Source organism: Corvus moneduloides, chromosome 3 (assembly GCF_009650955.1).
Source record: "Corvus moneduloides isolate bCorMon1 chromosome 3, bCorMon1.pri, whole genome shotgun sequence".
Classification (NCBI taxonomy): domain Eukaryota; kingdom Metazoa; phylum Chordata; class Aves; order Passeriformes; family Corvidae; genus Corvus; species Corvus moneduloides.
Window position 1 is genome coordinate 46155835 of NC_045478.1, and position 25884 is coordinate 46181718.

At 36.9% G+C, this 25884-nt stretch overlaps 1 protein-coding gene across 5 annotated transcripts in view; it reads right to left on the reverse strand.

The window, feature by feature from the left end:
* Window positions 1-25252, reverse strand: part of HACE1 (HECT domain and ankyrin repeat containing E3 ubiquitin protein ligase 1) — a 50556-nt gene extending 25304 nt beyond the window's left edge. The window contains exons 1-11 of one of the 5 annotated variants that reach the window (XM_032101338.1): window positions 25067-25252; window positions 20609-20663; window positions 19438-19527; window positions 17543-17647; window positions 16165-16240; window positions 15733-15864; window positions 14498-14580; window positions 12095-12191; window positions 9352-9453; window positions 7638-7744; window positions 3544-3790 (exon numbers count right to left, since the gene is read on the reverse strand). In XM_032101338.1, the coding sequence (XP_031957229.1) occupies window positions 3544-3790; window positions 7638-7744; window positions 9352-9453; window positions 12095-12191; window positions 14498-14580; window positions 15733-15864; window positions 16165-16240; window positions 17543-17647; window positions 19438-19527; window positions 20609-20663; window positions 25067-25142 (1170 nt within the window). In that variant the 5' untranslated portion in view covers window positions 25143-25252. Of the gene's footprint in view, window positions 1-3543; window positions 3791-7637; window positions 7745-9351; window positions 9454-12094; window positions 12192-14497; window positions 14581-15732; window positions 15865-16164; window positions 16241-17542; window positions 17648-19369; window positions 19528-20608; window positions 20664-25066 lie in introns of those variants that run through there. The other 4 variants (XM_032101339.1, XM_032101342.1, XM_032101340.1 and 1 more) reach the window with 4 other exon arrangements.
* Window positions 25253-25884: the final 632 nt, after the last annotated feature.

The following is a 25884-nucleotide window of genomic DNA, read 5'->3' on the forward strand; positions in this document are numbered from 1 at the left end:
AACACCTCCAGCAGAGGTAGCATTTTCTATATAATTGTCTGCCATACAGGACCAAGTTATCCTCCCTCCAAGACCCACCTGGCAGACCTTTACCATAAAACATAATGTAAAAAAGCTTTCTAATGGAAAATAGGATTAATTGGATACACAGAAGAATTAAAATGCAGCTGTACTCAACCTATAACTCACAAGAAACTAGGTCATTATTTACTAGAGTACTAAAATATACTTTTCTTCCCCCAAACTTTTCAATGTTTAGCTTGCCAGACACCATTTCCCCCAATATCTTGTGATTTATCTTTTACTTCCCAAAGACTCAGCAGAACTTTTCCACCCAATTTGTTTTTCCAAAGCTAGTTCTTCACAGCTTCTGATCATAAACTCATTTAAAAGTCTAGTCAAGCATAGCAATTTTAACATTTCATTTTCTTTCTTTCTAGTCCAACTTCAGGATATAAAACACTTCTAAATATTTCCCATCACCTCCATATCCATGACTGTCAGCATTTTATGTTGGCATCCATGACCAGACCTTTTCAAGTGGCATATGGACATATTCAATCAAACCACTAGCAATGCTTTTTTCAAACTACTAGTCAGCATTCTTCAGTCAGTTCTTACCATGAACCTCATATTAAACAAAGACATCCACTCAAACTTCAGTCATATTTCCCAGCACGGAAAAGTTTCTCTGGAATTATACAGCGGAGTCTGATTGAGTACCAAGCCTTTACAGCTGCACACCTTACCTCCCAAATGCAAGAATTTACCTATGCAATGCTTTCCTCTTTACTCATCTAGAAAGCAAGACCAGTAACCAAATCCATATTCAAACTGCAACACTGGAGCAAAATCTTTTGCCAGATGCCAGATAGCTTTTTAAGAGAGAGGGTGCAGGAAATCACTAATCCATGAAGTGACTTTGTCACAGCAGAGAAGTTACCTCAATTCTAGAAAAGAACAGTATCTGAAACAAGGAAAAAACATTTAAGCACTTCCCAACCTTGTTCAATTACAGAGAAATTTTGCAGCACATTTCCCTGAGATCACACTGAAAAGCAATTGGAAGAGCAATGCATGGAAAAGTAATGAATGTAAACCTGGTCAAGATTACTACCCAGAGTTTCTCAGCTTGTTTCAAGCTTGGGATACAAAATTCAACGATTCTTTTGTATCTTACAGGATCAGTACAAGAATGTGTATCATTAGCTAGTGCTTCCACTTTAAAACATCTGGCTAGGCCTGAATCACATACAGGGAATTCCACTAAAGCACAGACAGCCCTGTGATTTTCTTGACCTTGTCAAGCAATAACATTCCTCAGTAGCCTCAGATCAAGAATACTCACATTTTTAATCCCTTCCCAGCTACAACACAGTGACGACTTTTCAAAATATGTTCAATCAGTACACTGATACAGAAAAATTTAACGAAGCATTAAGAAAAGTCAAGTCTTTTTTACCTCCTCCCAAAAGGTGAAAGAGACCATCACAAGCACATTTTCAAAGAAAGGACAAAAAAGCTGAAGGAAAGGTAGGAATAAGAGAGAACTGGAAGTCACCCAATTCACTCACCACTATTATCTAATCTCCCACTACTCAGTCACTGTAAATTCAGGGAAGAACAGACTAAACCAACCACAACTGTACATTAACTTAGAATTGCCAGACCTGTGTGCCCATTCCCAAACAACAGTAAGTTCTCATCAGCAGCATATACTTCTGAGTTTGAAATTTAAAACAATCTTTAAAGTACAGTGGGCACAACAGTGGCCCTACTGCAGGGCTGCCTCACTCATAAAACTTCTAAATAAATCACAATGATTGCAATAATAATTTTTAAATCATCCTGAAACTTTTGTTTTGTTAGGAAATGCAACAGTAGTATACATTTTGCTTATTTAATAAAAACATACATGTTGTTTTCACACAAGTAAGAATCACTGATATTTTCTGGGACAACTGTGGCAGTTGTTTAATATAAGTTTAGTGCACAAGACTTAAATCCACAGTAAATTAAGAAAAAATTCTTTTATTATACAAAGCAGTTTGGGCACACAGATAAGTGATTCTACTGAAATACCACTTCCTTTGCAAATTGCAATTGAATGTTTTTGCTTATTTTATATTGAGTTCTGAAATTATGCGGAGCTGAAAAGCAGGAAACCTTTCCTTTTTTTCCCTTTTTGGGGTTAGTAGCAGAATACCTCCCTAAAGATAGTTCTTGTATGAAGTGTGTCAACATCTGCTTGTTATTTAATCTTAGAGCAATTATCATTAAAACTGTTAGATAGTGCTGCCTTTAATAAAATAATTCTTGTGATTTGGGTAGGACTATGTTTCTTCAAAACAGAATTCTGGTTAAACCCACATTATGCCAATCTTGCCCTATTTTGGTGAACAACTCCAAAGGACAATTATTACATTGCACACTGTACAATGCATTACATTTTGCACACAGTATTTTTCAGACTCAAGCACTAGTTTTATATTCATTATATAAATCAATTTGTTCTTAAAACTATTTTGCTGCCAGAAGAACAAACATTTGTGCTTGAAGTTTTTTTTTTTAACAGCCTAATGCTTTTCGTCTTTCCAAGAGTAGAAATTTAAACAAAAACTGAGATACTTCACTAAATAAACTGGAATTAAGAGTATCATCTTTCACAATCTTACCAATACAGCTCTGTCTTAAAAGCCCTTAGAAGTAACCTAATGAACATATATCATCAAATAATTGCAGTTATTTCAAAATACTGTTTTCACAACACAGTGGAAGAAATGCAAAGGTAAAGAAAAATACTCAAGTAATTACTGGCATCTAAGTTTCTTGATATAAGCTGTGCTGTGTAAGAGTATGGAGTAAGATGGGAGAAGAAAGACTACCCTGCAGCTCTTATTTATTAGGTGTTCTGAAAAGTATGGCAGTTGTATATTCAGTGAAGACTGGCACACAGGAAACTGGGACTTCTTTACAAAAAGGCAATCTATGACTTTCTACAGAGGGATTCCTTAACAAACAAACATAAAAAATCCAAACACCTTCAGGAATTAAACTTCTAAATGGCAACCACCTAAAGCATGTGTTTGAAAGCAGCTATAAATCAATAACCTTGCAAGGGTAGTAGTGAGCTGATGTGTTTCAAAGTACATAATAATAAAATCCAAGAACAACTTGGGAAAAGATTTCATTATCATAGTGAAAACAACAAACAGATCAAGAATTCAATTGTTTCATTGTCTTGTGAAGCTGGATAAAGCTTGTTGATCAGAACTCCCAGTGAATCTCCAACTACTATTTTGAAATTACATTAATATACCATATTTTGAGATTACTACACTCTTAACAGAAATAAAATTTACCGAAGTCACCTGGGTAACTAAACCTTCAACATCTAATAAACAATCTATTAAATAAGAAATAAACAGAAATCATAACATGAGATGTGCATCAGTGGGTAAATTAGTTCAGTGGGAAAAAATAATACAGAAGGAGAGAGGTAGGTTTAACTTAAGAAGGGATAGGGACATCAACCAAACTTACTTCCTGTTCATGAGATGTCTGATTAATGAATGCATGCTTTGTGAAATTCATCTCTTTAACGTCTATCTTCCTAACAACATCATATACTTTTCTGACCTTGAACACCTGACTTCTTGGAGTTTTATTTCCATTGTAGCCCATGTCATTTCCATTACTGGGGGAGGATGGGCCAATGCGAAAGACATGGCAAAATATCCTCACGATCCTTAAGAGACTCTTCATTTGAGCTTCATAATTACTTGACAAGCTGGGGGAAAAAAATGGAATGTTTAAGTTTCTTTTCCTAGATGAAACAATTTAGTATAATAAGGAGTAAGCAATCTAATGGTAGGGTCTGATACACATGCTGAAACAAACCCCTAAACTTCAAACCCTATTGAATTTGAACTTTCATTTCCTGCACCAGCCCCAGAAGTCAAATATAAGCATTAGGATTTTACTAACATGTACATGTAATTTTAACTAGAAGTAAGAACAGCAAATTCCAGATCTTTCAAAATACTTCCCTTTTTTTTAATGCACTTCTTATGAACCCCTGGGAGGAAATTCAACTTACTACAGTAAGAATCTCAGTGCATGAAGCAAATTGGGATACCCAGATGAAAATGTTTTTCAGCCAAGAAAAGAGAGCATCCAAAGGTAAAATCATACCAACTGATCAGATATGCTGCCACAGCCCATCCTCACCAGCTATTATTCTAAATGCCCATAACTGCCTTAACCAGACAAGGGATCAGGATGGCAAGGATGCCATTATTTCTATTCAAGAAAAATGTAATCTAAAAGATACTAAACAAAACCACAATGTTATTTATCCAACAAATATACTAAAAGTTTTAAGTGTCCTTAATTGAACTGGCAAACACTGAACTCTCTACCAAAACAGTGCAGAATATGAGATACTCATGACTTTATGCACAAGCAAAACACTCTCCACTAAATTCAACTTGGTTTTTTTTCTTAAACCCCAAGTAGTAAGAATTCTTCTGTCTTGAATGCATAACAAACTGCAAGAAATTAACTTTTTTTCTACGAAAACCTACTAACTTATAAATATTATAGAAACGAGCACATACTTAATTCTATCCCTAAAGTACTTGCAACTTAAAAGCATGATTCCTAGCCAGAAGATCAGTAAACACCAGAAAACTGACATCTTATAGGGTGCTGTAAACCTTTGTTGCAATTAAGAATCTGTTAATTCACAAACCAGAAACATAATCAGTTGTAACAGCTAGAGTAGCTTTATTATGATCTCATTCACCCTATGTCATCAGCAAATGACCTATTTGTTTTCAGCACTGCATTTTAATGACTGTCAGTGACTTGTTAACTTTAAAAAGCAATATACTAAGAATTTTACCAAACTAACATACAAAGTAAGACTTTCTTGTGACAATTATACTTTAACCAGGTAAGTTTTCAGTCAATCAGTGTAAGAAAGGAACAGAATGAGTAAACAGTGCTACAATAGGAACATTAAGTTTTAACCAGGTAAAGAAAATCCCCTGACTGGCAGTCTGCAACTGTTACCAGAAGCTCTGGACACAGCTAAAAATTAGCATTTGTAAAATGTTAGCTTATATACCAAAAGAATCTATGAATACAAGAAGCTAACTCAAGAAGCTAACTTAACTATTGAAAAAGAAAAAAAAAACCTAACATTTCAGCTGAGGTTTATCATGTCTCAGCAGCGGTGTTTTCGTGGTGAGATTTCCTGGTCTCCAGGATAAGGACCCACATATACAGAAAAACCTTAGAGAGCTTGTAAAAGTTTCCTGAAACTTCTACTGGCACGTTTGTAAACACTCAGCTAGGCCTAACTTGCACCAGCAAGACCAAATCATGTCACATATCAATTATTTTTTTGGAAAAAATAAATACATGATGAAGATAATTCTAACTGGAACAGGGTCCTTGCTCATACTCAAGGCAAAATCTTCAGGCAGAAGCTTAGTGGCACTCCTGGATACTTGTTAAAAGCATTACAAGAAACAATTTTAGACACTTTTGAACTAAACAACAGACAAACCCAAATGCAATGGGTTGTGGGTTAGTAGCCAGGAAACTAACAGGAATGATATTAGTTTAGCCATGCAAGAACATCATTACTGGAGGTTTTCATGTACAAAGTACATTTTACATACTTTTGTTGGAAGAAGGAGAGAGAGGAAAGAGGCCCAAGCTCAGAATATTCACCAATATTCTGTACTCACCAATTCTGTATTCACCAATATTAAGTACTACCTTAATCCTCCTTCTCTTTATAACAAAGCAACTGAAAAATATTTCTTGAAGTAGAAATTCACTGTTTCTGCCAGGAAACAGAGTTGGAGAGAAGAGTGACACAGTTTTTGCGAAACTGTGTCTGTGAAGCTGTCTTGGAATTGTTTTCTTTTTCTGTCATTTCTGTTGTGACATACTACAAAGTACCAAAGAGAAGTGGACCAGTAAGAGTCCACAGGACACTCCAAGTACTGGCATCCCTAGAAATGAGTCCTCACCCAATGTAATGCAACCCCTTCAATCTCCTTCCATCTGCCTTCAGCCTCCACTAGCCCACCCATGTACAGCAGTACAGGAGCACACAGCGGCTCAAACGCAGAGACAGTGCAGGCACAGAGCTAATGCTTCTGCATACTGAGGGAGCACTGCTCAAATCTGACGAGCAGTAACACTAATAAATCAAATCTAAACAACAATCACTTTAATTTGCCTCTGAAGATACTGAAACAGAAACAAATGCTACCTTGTATGATGTAATCCTGCTACCACAACTTCCAATAACATCCCTGTACAGAGCAAGTTTGAAACCCTTTCCTGCACAGTGGTTTTACACTTTATCACAATTTATTTGTGGGAGATCTACTGGCTCTAAGGAAGTCTGGAGACAAAAAGGAATGTGTTACAAGTTAAGCTGATACACGCTGAAGCTCAGCAACAGCTAAAATTCTTCAAAAAGTTATCTTTGCAGAAACAAAATTTCTTTAATGTCTGCACACCTTAACCCCAAATGTTTAAAGGGTTTCAGACCTTTATACTAATTCACCAAAGCGAACACCCTCCAGAATAAGACTTATTAATGGTGTAATGAATTTCCTACCATCATCCAGGAGTTCTGACCTGCTAGCTACAAGCTCCATTCAAATGTAACATGACTGACAGGGAAGAAAAGAAAGGCACCTAGGAATAAGAATACACTATTTATTTTCCATCTCACTGATGGGCTCCTTGCACCCAGTCAAAAAGAAGCTCCCCAAGTCATAATCCTCTACAACCTAATGCTGACAGGTTTGGTTTCTCTGATTACAGAACACTCTTAAACCTCTCTTTTCCAAACATCATCCAAAACATGTTAGTAAGGAACTTCACTCATGTTTTCAGACTCTTGACTCTTCCAGTAAAGATTTTCTTAGCTTCTAGTAAAGCATAAAGGTTACACCAAAACCTCTTAGCTTTTGAAAACAGTAAAATGTTACTGGAGTTCCAAAAAAGACAAGGTGTTCTGCACAAACTCCCTCAAACAGATGCCACAAAAACTAGGAAAACATACCATTTGCTTGCCTATATCATGCATCTCCCCAAGTAACTGCTGCCTGTGCTGCTGAGATAGCACACTGGGAGATGAAATTTTTTATCTCATATGTATTAGTAGCCATGGAAGGCAACCAGAGCCAGCAAACATGAGACAAGTGTCTGAAGTTACAAAACTCTCCTCAACCATACTAAGGAAACATGTAGAAGAGTAAAAATGTGGAAGGGAAGAAAAAGTGAGAAGGGTGAAGAAAAAGAAAGAACTATTTGATATTGTCTAAAAAGCTTCCCTTCTTAAGGCTGACATAGCCAAACTAATCATACAAAAAAAAACGCTTCTCTGCAACTCAAGCTTCTAGATGTCAGCAGCTATACAAGGACACCAACTTTTTCTCTTCAAGTCTTTGTGAAGACAGTAATCTAAACAGACATTATCATATAAATCAGACTTGAGATCCATCTACTCCAGCATGTGCTGAGCATCAGATAGTCTGGACTATTAAAACTCTTAAGTGGCACTAACTACCAGGTAGTTTTTCAACCTGTGACCTCACACTTACCTAAGCAATTTGTGACCATTTGTTGTAGCAACTTCAGCAAGACTTGTCAGGATTTTAAGATACTGGCTTTCACTCTGCTGAGACAAGTGTTCCAGAACTTGCCGCAACTGAAGGATTAAAACAAAAGCAATTGCATAGTGTCAAGGAGCATCAGATCAACCATAATTTATCAATTATGTAGAACACTATCACCCAAGTATTAATATCTAGCAATAATAATATACATCTCTACTGTACAACCTCTAAGCTAACCTCAGTTAAGGCTTCATTATGATTTACAAAGATTACTGCAAAGGTTACACATCCTAGTGTTGATGCATGTACTGCAGTGTATTTAACATTACAGATTGCTACAAACACTTAAACCTGTATTCAGAAGAACAACCTATGACATTTAAAATATGAGTCCTGACTGTGGTAACGCATACCCAGTTTCCTTATCACTTCCAGAGAATATAAACTGGTGATTATCCAAGACTGAGCAAACAGCTCAGACTTGGCCATAAAAAAACCATTTTCAGTACATGATTACACTTCGGCAATGAAGCAGAACTATACCACGTATTATCTAACACATTTTTCATGCCTTCTCATTAAGATCTTGTTTTTGCTCACACCTCCACCATTACTCAGACAGATGAAAAATTTATTTTTCTCACCTATTTTCTTCAATTCTACAATATACAAAAGGTCTTTTTGATTCATTGTTTTAGTTCTCTCTCTTTTAATTTAAATCATCTATAGCATCTCCCCTTGTATCTAACATACACTTCGAGAATTCTCACCTGTGTCATTTTCCTCTATAAAACTCAACCTGTCTCATAAATTTAAACAGTTTCTACACAGACTTGGAAATCCTTAATGTTATAGTGGAAGTAATGGAGTTACAGAGAAAATGAAAATGTCAAGAATCAAGAAAACTAAATTAAGTGAATTGCCAGCCAACACATTACTAAATCATCTTTTTTTTTTAGTCTGTAAGGTTGTTTGCAGTCATTTTAAAACAAATAATGTATTAAAAATCCACAGTGAGCTAGATTTGGAAGGGGAAAGAGGTACCCCATGCTTCCTTTCCCCTACACAATCAAGAAACAAAAATTTTTTCCTTGCTTTTTCTTTGCTTTAGATTGTACTACCCTACAATAATAAAAGAAGCAAGGTATAAGAGAACCATTTAAAAAGAAACAGAGTAGTTTCATCTACAGAAATAATAATCAAATGAAATTGTGGATGCAATCTTTTACACTCTAATTGTACAAGGCATCTTCATACAGATGAGTGCTCATACTACAAATTTTTAGGTTAATTCTGGATGATTCAGCCTCAAGACACATCCTAGAATGGATGTCTGAAGGTAACAACTAAATAAAGGAAAATAGGCCCTGTTAAACAAAGTAATTAGATATGTAGAATGCTCTAAGTATGCTCTACCAGCACCTTTGTACTGAAGCTTGCAATGTCTGCTCTTTCAACTGTCGAGATCACTTTGCCAAACGTGCAAAGTTAGAACACTAAATGAAAACAGATCCTACACTTAATTCCAAATTCTTGTGTTTACAATTATTTGAAGACTGTACATTTTCCATGAGGAAAGAAAGATACCTAGTGGTCAACTGCTGTGGCACTGACAGTCAACTGCCACTCATAGTAAGCACTCAGCTCTCCACCACACACAGACAGATCCCTGGCTATAAAACACATCATCCCGTATTACCATGTTTTCCCGCAGATCTTCATTCTGTGTCATTTGAATTATTGTCTGGAAAAGTCGAGGATGGTACTGTATTAAGACTTCACAAGTCTCTCCATAACCACCCTAAGAAAACATTTTCATTAAAAGAAACATTAGAATTGAGAGTTAGACTATTACAGGCAATAAAATCTATTGAGGATTACAGTATTTTTTAATGCTGAATGGAGAAATCGTATTCTAAAATAAATTGAAACTCAAAAATGTAGCAAAGTTAGGTATCCCAAAACTTGTGGGAGAAGACAGAATCAAATTTTTTGAGTACACTGGCTCACATATATCCACTCCTGTTTTTCTGGTTTCGGAAACATTTTCCTACTTAACAAACTAAAGTTACAGCTGCACAACACTTCAACAAGCAATTACCAAAGATTAAAAAGAGGGCAATATCTCACTTCTCCTCCTCTTGCTGACATGTACTTAATTACACCCAGAATCTAATCTTTCAAAACAAACATTTTCTAAAGGTTCATAAGACACATATCTGACTTGCTACAGGAAGAAATATGATAAACCCATGAAAGGGTGATTTAACTTCAAAATCAATACACAAGTATGATTCCACTTGTGCCTTAGACTAACTTCACACCCTTCTGAGAAAAAAATGTTTTCTGGAAAAAACGGAACTTGATTTTGTGGCTTATTTGTATCAAATCTTATTTAACACAGTTGCATTTTTAAGCAGACACGGAACACCTGAATATGCATCAGCTTCTACTCTGGAAAGGTGACCATATAATGTATCAACTGCTGCAACTCCAGCAACTCCTCTTTGAATGACAGTTGACATTACCTCAGTGATAACCATACTTTAAAAAGATTAATTTGTTTCTGGTACCAAGAAATTAAGTATTAAAAATAAACCCACCCAGAATCAGTAAGAAATAAAAGTCAAATCTTCCAGAACAAGGCAATGTTGGCAAGAAGTATATGAATCTATAATTTCAATCTTCTAAAAATATGTATCGACTTTGAAAAACAAACCTGTAAGCACAGAATAAGACCCTCGGTATAAAAAGAAAGAAAACATTATTGTTTTCTCCATTCTTACTTGGCATCATGAACTTGTACACTGCATGATCTCGAACACAGTAAGATCATCACTACAAAACAAACACCAGGTGTCACTACTCACGCCTAAAAAAAGTTAACGGAAGTTTTATGTGTAAAGAGGTGCCCTAGGGATTGCAAAACTGGAGACTGAAGCAGAAACTCAAAACATTAATCATAAAAAAAAGAACTGTACCACTAAGTACACACTGGTACAGAATCACAGAATCATTTAGGTTGGAAAATACCTTTAAGATCATCAAGTCCAAACATCAGCTTAGCACTACCCCAATGTATGCTACTAAACCATGTCCTCAAGTGCCATAACCACAATTTTTTGAACACTTTCAGGGATGGAGACTCCACCACTTGCCTGGGCAGTCTTTTCCAATGCTTTACAACCCTTTCCATGAAAAAATTATTCCTAATATCTAATCTAAACCTCTCTTGCCATATACCGTCTTACAGGTCTGTGGCTGCAGAAAACCTTGGAACTGATCAGACTCCACGTGGCTTTATGTAATGATAAAGTCATTCCGTCATAACAAAGAAAAAAAAAAAAAATCTGAGTTTCACAATCAAGTCAGCAGTGAGATTGTACAGCGATCTGGCACTCCTCAGTAACCAGAGCTGAGGACTTACTTGGTTTGTTATATCCCAAAAGAAATACCGTAAGTAACCTAACTTAATCAAGGTCTTCCACAGACAGTCTATGGAATAAGGCTGTCAAAATTAAACATTCCAAAAATATCCCACAGGTACTGGAGACAGCATTCTTGCACATACACACAACTATTTCAAGTCTTAGGCACATAAGGAAACCTCAAGAAATTAAATAACTTGAGGTTGAAATAATCTGAAAATACACAAAAAAAGATTAGAAAATTTCAACTTTATCCTGACAAACTAATGATATGCATCAAGGTAGTGTCATGTCCAGTCAGTCCAGTGATTTGGTTTTTTCAGCTTCCAGTTCAGATTTCTAGTCTGATTACCAGCAGAGGTTCAAAAGCTTCCATTCATTTGTGTTATTTACACACTGACCTTCAACTGATCCGACAGAAAAAAGCTTAAGTGTTCACAAATCAAAAAAAGTCACTTCAGCAAGCAGTACAAGCAGTACTTGGTAGCAAACAAGACAGACTGTGTTGCAGTTGAAAATGCTGTGTTAGTTGAAAACATGTAAGAATTTTGCTCCTCATCCAGATATGGAAATACCTTTGAAAAGTAAGAGTCAGCACCATGTAAGTTTTGTTTGGTTTTAATAGCAATATCTCTTCAAGAGAAAAGAAAATCTATTCTTTGAGGGAAAAAAAATGATCACACTTTTCTGCATGCCTTTAGCTCTTACTTGTTAAGAGGCAAGCACCTAAATTGTCTATTACCATTATACCAAGGATTCCCAAACTTTCTAGTCAACTGGAGTTCTGTAAATGCTTTCTCATGAGGTCAATTCTTGCATCTGACTTATGCAAAGGGTAGAAATTATGAACCTGCCTGTTGGATCAATTGAATGGTAAAAAAATTACGCTTTGCATTTGTTTTGCCGAAGGACTACCATCATTCAGAGGCCTTAAGAACGAAAAAGGTAATAATGATCAGGTGACACTGCAGTAAGTCACAGAAGCTGACAGAAAAAGTATTGCTAACTTAATACCTGTACACAGAGATCCAGTGGAGTAACACCATTCTTGTCTGGTAAATATTTGGCTCCTCTCATCAAAAGAATTTGTGCAGTGTCTCTCTGACCATGGCTATTCAAAAGAAGAGAAGAAAGACAGTTAATACAGCATTTATGCTCTACTGTGAGTCATAAATCTGTCTTTACTGCATCTAACAAACAAAACCAACATAAGATAGAAGAAAACAGTTACTGCAAAAGAACAGTGCAAAATTAGGTAAGGCCCATTTATGAAGTCAGAGTCACCCTCATCATTCAGAAATGACTCATCTTAGCCTCGCCTCATAAATATCTATGAGCTGCACTTCCTGCAAAAAGAGAGCTCTTTCTAAATTCATATTCCAATTTACTTCACAGAGGAAGTTATCTTTACCAAGTTCTTTTCTCACTTCTACCATATTTGGAGAAAAAATAACCTAATTGTACTTTAACCATCAATAAAATATTAGTAAGATTTTTTAATTTTATTTTTTTTTGCACAAGAGATAAATACATCACTCAAATGGCTCCAATTTCTTTTATCTGGTATATATAAATGTATTGCCTAGCCTTTAAAAGCGATGAGTTTTACTTTTGCATTCAAAGTCTAACTCAAAGTCTATTTCACAGTGTATTCACTAATCTGCTTATAGGTTGTATAGGACCCTTAGATCCCTTGAGTCAAAAATTTCCCAACTATTCTGACACGCCAGCATTGCCTAGAAAACGGCAAAACCAAAGATTATTTATACCTCTCAACACTTTCCCAAACCCTTTCTTCTGAAAAAAAAAGAGAAATTGAGTACCAGTGATCAGAGGTTTACTTCACTAAAAACACATGGAAAGATTACTTGACTATTGCTTTCACCAGCATTAAGTGCGTATACCACCAAACATAATACAGAAGCATCTAAAGGGTGGAAAACTGATAAAAACACAGCAATTAAGGTTACAGATACAAGTTTTTTCAGTGATGTGTTACTTCTCAAGCTAGTTTGCAGTACACCCTTTACACAAATGCATATGAGTATTTGGCATCCTGGAACATATAGAGGCTGCCTGCATCCTCAGCCTGATAGGCTGAACCTATCAGTTCAGAAAGGGCACAAGTAAAGTGACAATTAACAGCTGAGGGACAAGAGGTAGCTTCACTGATCTCTCAAGAGCTCCCAGATGAGTTCTCCTCAGTCCTGTCCTTCCAGCCCACGAAGCCAACAGGTTAACCTGATTTACCAGACTTTGTCCCAACGCAAACAAACATTCAGGGTCAGAAAGCAGCTAAGACTAACGATTTACTTGCAGCATCTTCACTGTAATTCTCTAGACTAAGTGCACAACCCAACACATTGACAAAACACGTGTTTCAGACTCAGACATTGAATACTGATACCCCTTCTGCAGCTACCACCTGCCACTGCTACCACATCCTGCCCTCCCTGTCAACAGGGACCTACAACCTTTCTTTCCAGGCTTGCTGTAGTATTCACCATGTACATTCTACCCTGCCAACTGCTCCAATTGTTAATTTCTAAGGAATAGGACTGCTGTACTTGCAACATTCCCTTCTTACAAAAAACCTCCAAGCCAAGACAAACTGCTTACTTCTTTTAAAGTGTGTGCAAATACCAGTCCCTAAATCAAGAACAAAGGCTAGCAGCTATTTATTCTCCACTTCCCTTCTTCTCAACTGCCACAAGTCAACATACACTGTCTCCAGAGACCACGGCTCCCAGAACATAACTCTTAGCAGGCCAGCAGGTCAGTCCATTTCTCCTTTTGCTTATAGTAGTAACAGTTAATATTATCATAACTATTTAACCTGTAACCAAAGCACAGGGACTGCAAAAATTGTAAACGTTCTAACAAATTGCAGAAACGCTCTAATTAAAACAAAAGATCATTTATCATATATGATTAATTTTGAAATATAACTAAACTTCGAAGAAAACAGAACTGATCAAAGCAACAATGGAATTTTAATTCAACATTGTAACTTTAATGCATATATGCACACTTCATGTATACTGTAATACCACAATGTACATTAAGCAATAGCCAAACTTGCCTTAAAGAAGGCTCTGGTTTTACTATACTCAAAATAACCTAAGTTGGCAGAATTCATTTTTTCAGAAAAGGGCTCAGCAGTCATCAATTTATGACTCATGCTAGAACATGCACAGGTATGTGTTTAACGTGTCTGTTAGAGAGAGGTACATAAGGTTGCAGTACTAACCTAAGTATTTACATAAGACACCAAACTACACTCAAAAATGAGACAAGATTAAATACCAGTCAGCTTTTATATTTCCTAAATTTTGTAATTTCTAATCAGTGTTATTGCAAAAAGGAAAAAAAATATTTCATTTTTAGGCCAGTATTCAAAAGTTAAAAGTATATTACCTGCAAGCAAAATAAAGCGGAGTTGCCCCAGAAACGTTCGGCCTGTTTATATCTGCACCGCTGTCCAGCAAACACTGCACCGTCTACAAGAGACCAAAACATCAGCATTAAAAAAAAGGAGCAGTGAAAAACCCTACTGGCTTGCAACTACTTAGTGCCATGCATGTCTAATTACACTGAAGGATTTGATTTTCAATAATGAATCTCGGGATCAAAATTCCTAAATGTTAAATGGAAAATCATGGCTGTCAGAGCTCATAAAGCTTCCTTTGAACTTCCCATTTTAGTAACAGTATCTTATCTAATCCCAAAGATTCCTGGAGATACAAGCCATTTAAAAATTACAAATTACAAAATAACTTCAAGTTAGGTACAGCCATATACAGCCTTATCATAAACTGAAGTTTCAAATTCAAACTAGACTAGAAGAAATAGGCAAGCAAATTCTAAAATACGAAAACATTGAGCAGACTCTCAAACAACTTTCGTTACATTTCAGTCACATAAATTTGCTACATTTACAGGTAACAGTTTTTCAGAATTTGGTCTTCCAAAATCCAGCACTGACAAGGACAACAGAAAGGATCTGGGTAGAATTATAATTTTTTTTTTTTTAGCGGTACATAATTCTGGTGGCAATCTGTATAACTCTAAAGGGCTCTAATGCAGTTCAAGTAAAGCATCCAGACTTGTACTCTGAATATAAACAGTCAGCCCTAACGCAAGGTCAGGCATAAATATTAGTCACACAGATCAATAATAGAAGAGTTTATTTGAACTTGTTTACTTCTAGGGTTAAAAATGTAACTGACCCAACTCTGTTTTCATTTTTTACTCATGGTAAATTAATATTTCAGATTTCAAAATCATATAATAACTGGCACAATTATGAATTAAACATATTCTGAAAAATAAGGAAAAAACATTTTCAAACCTTTAACATTATATAAAAACTTAATATTAACAAGCCAATAATAGCACTACAGAAGAGCTGAACAGTATACAGTAAGTCACCTAAACTCCCATGAGCACTGAGATCAATCACCTCCACAAGAATAAATAAGTTGTTCCCATGGAAGTGCATGCAGTCGATACTAAGACACACAACTGCACTCTTCACACTTCTAGCCATTATCATGTGCATCACTAGGCTGAAGTTTATAAAAACACCACAACTTTGAGGCGTTACTAAGTTCTTCACAAATCCATTGTGTTCATACAACTTCGAAACTTACTGTCTTGTGTCCATTTTGACAAGCTACATGAAGGGCTGTCTGTCCCATGGCATCTTCAACATCTACATTACTGACATGCTGAACAAGATCGTGAAGCAATTCTGTCCGTCCATTGACAGCCAACCAATGAATCTAAGTACAAAATGATGATACACGTTTCCTTTAGCAATGATACACATATTCCATAAAAACTGTTTTAAACCTGGCTGTATTATTGTCAACACTTTCACAGAAAGAAGCTTTGAATATATTAAGAGAAGCTTTGAACAATACAATCATATGCTTAGGTATTTTGATCACATCTTTTGATTCTTGATGGCACTGGACACACAGCAGTTTTGTTTTGCATGTAAGATGGCAAAAGCCTAAAAACCGAGAATCTCCAAATTCTTCATTCATTTTAAGAACATCATGATAATTAATAGCACTTACTGCAGTCAAGCCTTCATTATTACAAATGTTGACATCTGCACTGTATTCCAGCAACTTGCTCATACATTTTTTCTGGCTACAAGCAAAAGAATACATTAAAATCCAGTCAGGGAAAATCACTTACTAAGACTAAATATCTTCTTAGAGCTCCACTCACTCTAATTTGTCATTGTTCTAAGCATAGCAGGTAGTTCCAATTTAATAAGGAGTACAGTACTGAGCATGTGAAAAAGAGAAGTGATCTTTACAGAGACTCAGACAGTGCAAGAGTAGCAAACAACAACACAGGGCTAAAATCACAGCTGTTTTTGGAGAAAGTACAGAAGCACTTAACCACTACTCTAAACAGTTTCAGCTCTGCATGAGCTATACTTTCAAGACAAAAAGCCAGAGTTCAGCTAACAGAAGTCCATGAAGTCCACCATTGCCTGTACATGTCAGTGAACATGTTCGCAATACACCACTAAATCATTATTTAATGAGACAGTCATTGTAACACTATGCAAATCTTTGGTAAGTACAATTACTGTCTCAATAAAAGTAGAGGTATTTTTTCCTAATTCATGTTTTGCTTCGTCTTTTAATGCTCACAGTCCTTTACCTTTACAGATTTATTTTGCTCTTCCTTTTTATTTGGTACCTCTCACACCTTTCTTATACCTCATTTTCACATAACTGTCTCCTGTGTGTATTTCTGCATTTCATTATGCACCACTTGGCTGCTTCTTTCCTCCCCTACAAATAGACCTCACACACACCTAGAAGCCACTAAACACTATCTCCTCCCCATGTGAAGTACCAGCCATGATACAATTCAGTTATTGTATCACATACATGTTCTAAAAAGAAAAAGACAACATTACCTTTACAGCTGCATGCTTTCACATAATACAGTTCAAGTAAGATCTTAAAAAGATACTTGCTCACTGGTTTGGGTTTTTTTTCTCTCCTCCTTTCCTAACATTGTGCAGGCCAACTCTGTATTCTTTTCCTTGCAGTAAAGATTTTCTTGGAAACACTATCTGAGGAAAAACTGAAGTCTCTGAACCCCTCCAAGCACTCCCAAATCTTTTCTTACTCAGCTAACTGGGAAGGTGAATGCATTCCTTGTTCAACTACTGTTGTAAGAATTATTATGCCCATGATTAACAGAAAACACTAAAATGACTGGCACTGGAATTGGTATTTCAGATACAACTTACTATTTATAAAAAATTATTCTATGAATACTCAAAGTAAGGATTTTAAGCTCCGTGTTCTCTAATTTCAACAGTGAAAACCAAAGGGGTTTTTTTGAACTATGCAAAAACATTACAGAATACGCCAGCTCAAGCTATGCACAAAATTTTTTAAGAGTTTAAGTATTTTAAAAACTTACCCATTCCTTGCTGCTAAATGAAGAGGAGTACATCCTGAGATGTCCTGATAGTTAGGATTTGCTCCTTTTTTTAATAATAGAACAAGGCATTCAACTGATCCACAGCTAAGAAGAAAATAAGAAAGGGAAAAACTGTAACAAGGATATTTACAAATCTGTATTGGCATAAAGACAACAGCAATATTATGCACAGATCACACTCACTAGAACAGCTTTACATAAAATTGTTTTATACTCTCATAGTTCAAGCTACACAAAGCTAAAGGAAAGTCACTTAATACAGCGAGAAGTGACCAAATATAACTTGCAGCAATGAATAGATGGCAGCCTTCTCCGTGATTTTAATGACTTTAAAACACAACAGTAAATCTTTAAGACTGGTAGTTCTTTAAACCATAAACTGTTTAAAAAGTTTTGCTTTTGATTTCCTCTCACCTCTCTCATCCCTAATCTATTAACAGGAGCAAATTCTCCATTAAATATTTTGGGGTTTGTTATGCTTCAGTGTCCAGAAGTGATGTTTAAAGATTGAATATAATGAAAATTCTGAAATTCATACAAATACTTCTTTGCTATTGATTTTGAACCTCTAACTCTCTTTTACTTTACATAATATAGCAGCTCTTCAGGATAACCAATGACATCAACAAGACAAACTCTGCACTACGTGTTTATCTTGCTCCTGAACTCTTCAAGAGGAAAAGCTGATTGAAAAGATAAACAGAGTATTTTTCTATCTGTTGCCACCAGCTAATCCATTTTTGCAAATCTTCCCAATGTCAGAACTGCTACACAACAACCCAAAGAAACTGAAGACTAACTGTACAGTATGTTGCAAAACCAGCAGCTTGATGACTCCTTCGTGACCCAATAACTAAGTAAAGATAATAGACAATCCAGAAACTAAGTGTAACACAATTTCTTGTCTTTTAGAATCAATAAATACAGTATATTTTCATATATACTTCTAAAGCACATGCTAAAAATTTGCTTGCATTGTTGTAAGTACTTCCTTAAGTAAATTTTATATAAGCAGTATGTAATTCTGAGATTAAATAGTTGGGAAACAGCTATTTCTAAAATAGTCTGTTTAAGAAGCTGGGATTTCCACCTTTACTGCAACCAAATCCCTGCTATATATATGCAATACTAGTACTATTTCTTTTATTTTTGCTTTTTTTTAACAGTTTAAATGTAAGAACTTTCAAGATATTTAAAAGGGGAGCCAAATATAGAGCATTCATTCATCAGTTTAAACTATCTGGTTCATTTCTATTTATGTTATGTTAACCTGTCTGTTTCTTGGCAGAGTTACATATAAAATAGAGTTATCCCCACTGAAGAGCTATACAAACAATAAATAATATAGATCAAGTATTTAATATTTGCACTTAAGCCCTCTATCCAGGATACAAAACTTACTAGAAGTGAGTGCCCAAGTTATATTCCCTTCAGTTATGGTCACATGAACTACTCTGGAACAGCTGCTTCCCAACAAACATTCAAATGCTTCCCACTGTTTTAGAATACCTCAAAAACAATCAGCACTTGCAGACGAGAGTTCTCTACCTCTACAAAGGCAAGAGTAACCCAGCTATACAGGATGCACACCATGGCTGCATTTCTTCAAAGACTTGAGATTTCACAGAAAGGTAAAAAAAGTGTCTAGCCATACTTCCTTCAATGGAATTTGGAAAGCCATTTGATATCATGTGTAAAATCTGTCCTCTTTATGAGGCAGGCACATTACTAGGAAAAACAAACAAGATAGAGAAAGGAAGTGTGAAAACAAAATGTTAACTGATACTACAGAGTTTTCCAGCTTACATTGCTGCCTTAGATTTCTGGCAATATTTTCATTGTTAACTTCTGGACTGGACTCAAGTAAGTCTTACTTTGCTGCAATATGAAGCAAACTTCTCTTCACACGTCCAAAGGCATAATTCACATCAAATTTTGAATTTGACAGCAGCTCTGAGACAGACCTTCAAACAGAAAGATAATTTTTAAATTTTAAAAATAGCTCACAGTATTCAAGCAAAGTTTATACTGTAAGTTGTACACAAGTACTCTATTTCTTACTTAATCACTGTTTCTTTTCCCTCCAACTAATCACTAAGAGATCAAACAGTTTTTAAGCATTTGCTGATTAACAATACCTCTCCACTTCTTACTGTACGTAAAAAATGAGCTGTGACACTGGGAAAGTGTTTAAAATGTAAACTAGTAAGAATTAGACCAAACAACCAAATCACTTCTTTACAAATACGAAAAACAAGCATTTCAATAGCTTTGGTTTGAACAAGACATAAATTCCCATTTTCCTCCTTATCACAATCACCCCAACCACATATCCAACAGTTTTCCCAAACACTGGCAAAGTTCAGAGGGAAGACTGGGATGTGAAATCATAATGATGAAGTAGAAGGATACACAATAAGTATAAAAAATTTAAACAGGACCTTTCAACTTTCAGTAATGGGCTGATCACATAATTTAAAACCCTTGCATGCAATCTCAAAATATTATGTAGCAGAACAAATGCCTGCTTCCCTACAAAATTCATGTGAAGGAAGCACCACTTAGCTGGCATTATATAGCCTCCAGGTTCCAAGCACTTTGAGGACAACTGAGTAAGAGAAACAGCTGCTCATCTAAGGAAGTCCAGAAGTATCAATCTCATTGTCCAACTCTTACTTCTGAGATGTCCAATGAGACTAAGAGCTTCTATGCCATCCATAAATACATACTCAGCACTAAGACACAGTTACAAAACAACACTTTTGTTCTTATCCTAGGACAAATTTCCCTACGTGCTTCAAACAGAACAAATCCCAGTTCCAGTCTATGACATAAACCAAAACAGGTTTCTCAGGTGAAAGTATGCTGGGATGCACACAGTCAGTGACTAACTTCAAATTAGAAGATAACTCAGCAATTCAGCAGCAGAACTTCTGAGAGTGCTTTAGGAGCTTTAGGAGCTTTAGGAGCTACAACTTTAGCAAACATGCTGGGTTTTTCAGACCTTAAAAAAGAAAGAAAAGGTAAATTTGAAGAAGCTCCCACCTGTGCTGGTCAGCCATAACCATCGGCATCAGTGTATAGACAGCAGTTTCATTATCTGGGAAGAAATTTAATTACTTCATTAGCATAAAGATACCTTTTACATAAAATAAATGTATCTAGCAACGCTTATTTACCTTTTCAAGTGTCCACTGTTTAATAGATGATTATTTTTACACAGATTCTACACACACAAAATTTCGTTATAAAGAAAAAGCCATCATACTTAGATAAAAGAATTAACAGAACTGTGATACATGAAATTTCATGGCTTCTTTATTTTACAAAGTAAAAATTACAGAATTTTCAGTGGAGCATCAATTTCTTTGAATTCATGATTCTGTTAATTAAATCAAAGTTTTTAAGAAATGTGCATTAAAAAAACCCAAACAAAACAGAAACAGTTAACTATTTAATTTTAAAAAGAAGGAAATTTCCTGTCTTCCACAGAGACTTCCGTAGTTCTGAGACTATGATTTTGTAGTAGTGACTTCTTTAAATTAAGTCATAACCATTCCATTTTGTCTCTGTACTTGAATACCTCAGTGCAGTAAGTTTCATTTTAATTTTTAATCTGTAATCAGTTTCATATTTCACACTTGAAGGCAATGAAAAAAGGCTGGAACACAAAGATCCATGCCAGTGGTGGGAACAGACTGACATTCAGCTACACAGTCTCTGCCATAACTACTGCTGCACATACCAGCACACTGCATCAGTGTGGTGAGCCTGTTTGGTCACTTACATGCTTCTTGAAGTAAAATATTATTTTTAGATGATTAATTTGATAAAACTTAAAATTTTTTAACATATAATAATTGTAAATACTACTAATGTGTAATAATATTTTTTTTTTATTACGGACAATTATTACCATTTTTCCCTTCAACAATTTACCCATTTTTGAGAGTACAATCTCCACAGATTGTTCATATAGGTGCCAACTTATGACAGGAGGGGCTATGCTTTCCGAGAACCCAGGTATACAGTTTCAGGATACGGAAATACAGGACTGTTCTCACAAAATTTTTATTTTCAAGTTTTTCCTCATCACCTTCATTGATCCAAAGTTACAAAGCAATCAGAACAGGAAGAATTAAAACAGTCCCAAACAAGTATAGCATTTCATGTCTTTTACAGACCATGCCTCTATACATTCATTCCTTCCACTAGATAGGAAAGGTGACATTTGCTGAACATTAAATAAAGATTCTTCAGAGTTATAAAGTGGAATCCAAGAAACTGTTATCATACTGCAGCTATGCTATTTGTTAATACTGTTCTACCATGCTCCAAGATTACTGCTGCTATCAGCTATCTGAAGTTGTGTGTCCCTAGCTAACAAAATAAAGCAGCAATGTTAATCTGTTATTACCTTTGAACACTGAACAGAGGCAAGTCAAATTCAAATCACACAAATTCATCAGCTATAAAAATTTTAAAATAAATTTTTAAAAAATCAGCATTGCTTACAGCAAACACGTGGTGCAAGAGACACAAGTCTCTCAAAACACCAAATTATGATTAAACACTGCAGAGAGTCACCAACCATCATCAAGTTCAAGAGTTTGAACTCTCTACAAAATGTTCCCTATGGGAGAGTTCTGTGAGCATCAGATAACTCCATCTCCAACACACATCCCTAGAATTTGATTGCTGGGGGAAGAACCAGCTGGAAGGGGACACAGAGAAGTAGTCCTGAAATAAAATTAAATAGATGCTAAATAAAGGTATCAATAGTGTAAAGTATTTGAGCAGTTTTTAAAAAATCTATCTGTGATTAGCTTCCAGTATACACAAATAAAAAAAAAAATCTAGTTTTTGGCAGGAAGATAAAACTTTCCAAATAAAACAAAAAACCGAACTCAAGAACAAGAACTAAATTTAAATATGACATCCTCGTATATTTCCACAATCAGGCCCTATAAAAGACACCAAAAAAGGTGAAAAAAACTTTTAAATATATCAGCACACTTAACTGAAATGTTTAATAATGATTCTAATTAAATTTAACTATATGGCAAGTTTAGCAATCTAGAAAAAGACAACAGTTAAATACAAGTGTAGCTGGGCCATAAAAGGCATTTATGGCACAGTTACAAAACTAAGCCTTTTGCTATTCTATTAACAGAAATTACACTGTGGAGCACATGCAGATTTTCCCAGAGCTTTTCTGTACCGAAGTAATTAAAAGGGTGCGGGACTAAGGAGCTTTTATGCTTACCTTTGGTGATTATTTTCTCTAGGCATAAAATAACTCCAATTTACATAAACTACATGACAGCAGGTAGAGAAAAAGCATTATACACCTCATGGACTCACCAAACTTATTTGCTATCTAACTTGCTTGCATTTCAAGTCTTGAATATATAAAGACAAAAAAAAGGCACACAAAATGCACTGTCAGAGCTTTGGGCTACAAGACCTAGTTTTCAGGCACTGAGCCATAACAGTAGAATCCAGAAATTTGTGTCAAGCTCTCAAGTGTCCAGGAAAAAACTGCTGAAGGATACCTTGGGAGAGTGATTAAAAAAAAAAAAAAAGTTCTATTTGCAAGCTCAGGGTATTCACTGGCACTGGACTCAGGTGTTAATACTTTCTTTAAAAAAAAAACACTTAAAATTCATCATTTAGAATCCTGCCCTGGCAAGATACACTTATTACTTTATTTCCTCAGAGATACTATCATGAACTTGGACAGAGATCACTGTCCATATCATACCCTAATGGCTGCGGCACATGCAATGGAAGTTCAATACCTGGATTTAATGCCTTCTTCAGCATAAGTAAATTCAAACATACATCTCCATTTCCTATGAGAGTATTATGACTCTCACTTTAAGGATGGAGGGGCAAACTATGTATCCTTCAAATTAAATTTCAAATTAAAGTTATTCAAACACAATGGGGGGGAATCATAATTCAAGAGGCCAGACACAGCATACAAGAAGCCACCAAACCACACACAATACTAGACCAGTGTGGAATATTCCAAGCTGATCCTGTCAGTACATGTTTGGAGCAATATACTACAAGCCAAACCTGCTTCTCAAGAAGAGTTTGGGCAGACCTGCATGAACCTAAGGAACACCAAGCTCAAGAAAGAAGGTATGTAATGAGCTAAGATGGACCCAAAGTTTGATGGCCATTGAATGGAGACCTTCTTGGAATGCAATCTGAGACTTCAGTGTGTTAAGCCCATTTATCTCCTTATATCAGTCCCACTAATTTGTTTCATGCAATTCCTAGGGAATGCATAGAACTCACATTCCCTCTGCATTACAGGGAGATAGAAGTACTTGTTCCAAAGGTCTCAGGGGTCGCACTTGCACTGCCATTCCATAACACATAACTACCTCTGAAGTGCAACACAAAAATGCCCAAGATGTGAAAAAAAACATGAAATTCAGAATCAATTTGCCTACATTAGTACAGAAGTAAATTTAAAGCAGCTCCAACTGACACAGGTTGTGCACAGCGTTAATCATATTGGCATCTTCAATTAGTTAAACTGGTGTTACTCCATTATTTCTGTAAGTTTAAGCTTAAGTGAATAGTATTACCTGAATTTTAACTGCTGCCATTCAAAGGCTTACAAGCAGCAGCAAAATCCTCCTGAAACTTGTCTGTCAAGTGAAATTTATGAGCAACTGCACTGGAAGATAGCAGAACTGTGACAGGTGACTTAAGTGAAGGGTGTAGAAGCTCAGTTCAGGAGGACACCAGGAAGTCCAAACAGGGAATGTACAGAAAAAACAGATTATTACTCTCTCTCCTCCACCAGTGGAGATGAAAGCTGGCAGACAGGCAGCCAAAGACTCATCCATAAAAGTAAGCCCTGAAGAACGTGAATTCTCAGCACATGACTCACAAGAGCAGAAATTTTGCGTATCCAAGAGTTTTACAGTTAGTCCTCCCAAAAACTGGACCTGGCTGGAACACCAAACCACTTGCCATAAGAGCCTGAAGCTCTCTTTTCAAATCCATCCTGATACAGGGGACCAGCATCCACGTGAGCTGGTTTAGAGACAAAAATTAGGCTGTGACTGGTGACAGTGACTTACAATACCTTTTCAAACAAAATTCAGCGCTATTAAAAAAACAAACGAACAAAAAACACCCCAAAACCCACAAAGATCTCTCATCACTACTCTGTCATCGACGAAACACTTAACGAAGGATTTAAAAGCGAATACAGACGGTGTTCGGCACCCCCGGGCACCCGCTCGCCCGGGCTCAGGGGCGGCAGCAGCCGGCAGGGATCCCCCGCGCCCCGCGATGGAGGCGGCGAGGGAACGAAGGGGACACCGCTCCCGCTGTCACCACGACAAATAAACAGAGCTTGTCAAAGGCGGAGAGAGGAAGCCCCTTCCCCTTCTCCCCAGTCGCCTCAACTCATCCCCGCTGGCCCGGGCGCGGAGGCCGCCGGGACCGACCGCTACATCAGGGCCCCGCTCCTACCGTCCGGCAGCTCCACGGTGCGGGCGCGGCGCAGGGACCTCGTCAGCCGGTTGAGCTGCTCCATGGCTCTCTCCATCCTCGGAGCGCCCAGCCCGGAGCCGCGGACACCCCCCGCCGCCGCCGCCTGCCCTCAGCCCATCCCGGCGCTGGCGGCGCCGAGGCCTCCCAGGCCGCCACCACCCCGGGACGGTGCGCGCATGCGCGGGGCGGAGCCGGGGGCGGTGGCGGTCTCCCTCAGTTCGCGTTTTTCCCGAAGGAAGGAAAGGGATGCGGGGGATGAATTTTCAAAGCCCATAGAAAAAGAGTCTTAAAATATCTGCTTGTTACACATAAAAATAAAAAAAGTGCTTTCCTTTGAAGCCGCCTCTGCTGGGTGATCCTGCCCGTGGCTCATTTCCCCGGAGCCACGGGAGCGAATGGGGCTGCAAATGCAGCTGAGCAGGACAGAATCACAGAATCGATCAGGTTGCAAAAGACCTCTGAAATCATCGAGTCCAAGCTATGACTGAACACCACCATGTCAAGTACACCATGGCACCAAGTGCCACACCCAGTCTTTTCGTAAAGAAGAAAAGACTTTTCATCCACCTCCAGGGATGGTGACTCCACCACCTCCTTGGGCATTCCAAGTGTCTTATCATCCTTTTTGTGAAGAACTTCTTCCTAATGTCCAGCCTAAACCTCCCCCGGTGCAGTTTAACACTACGTCCTCTCATCCTGTCACTGGTTGCCTGGGAGAAGAGACTGACCCCACCCGCCTACAAACCTCCTTTCAGGCAGTGTAGAGAGTGATAAGGTCACCCCTGAGCCTCCTTTTC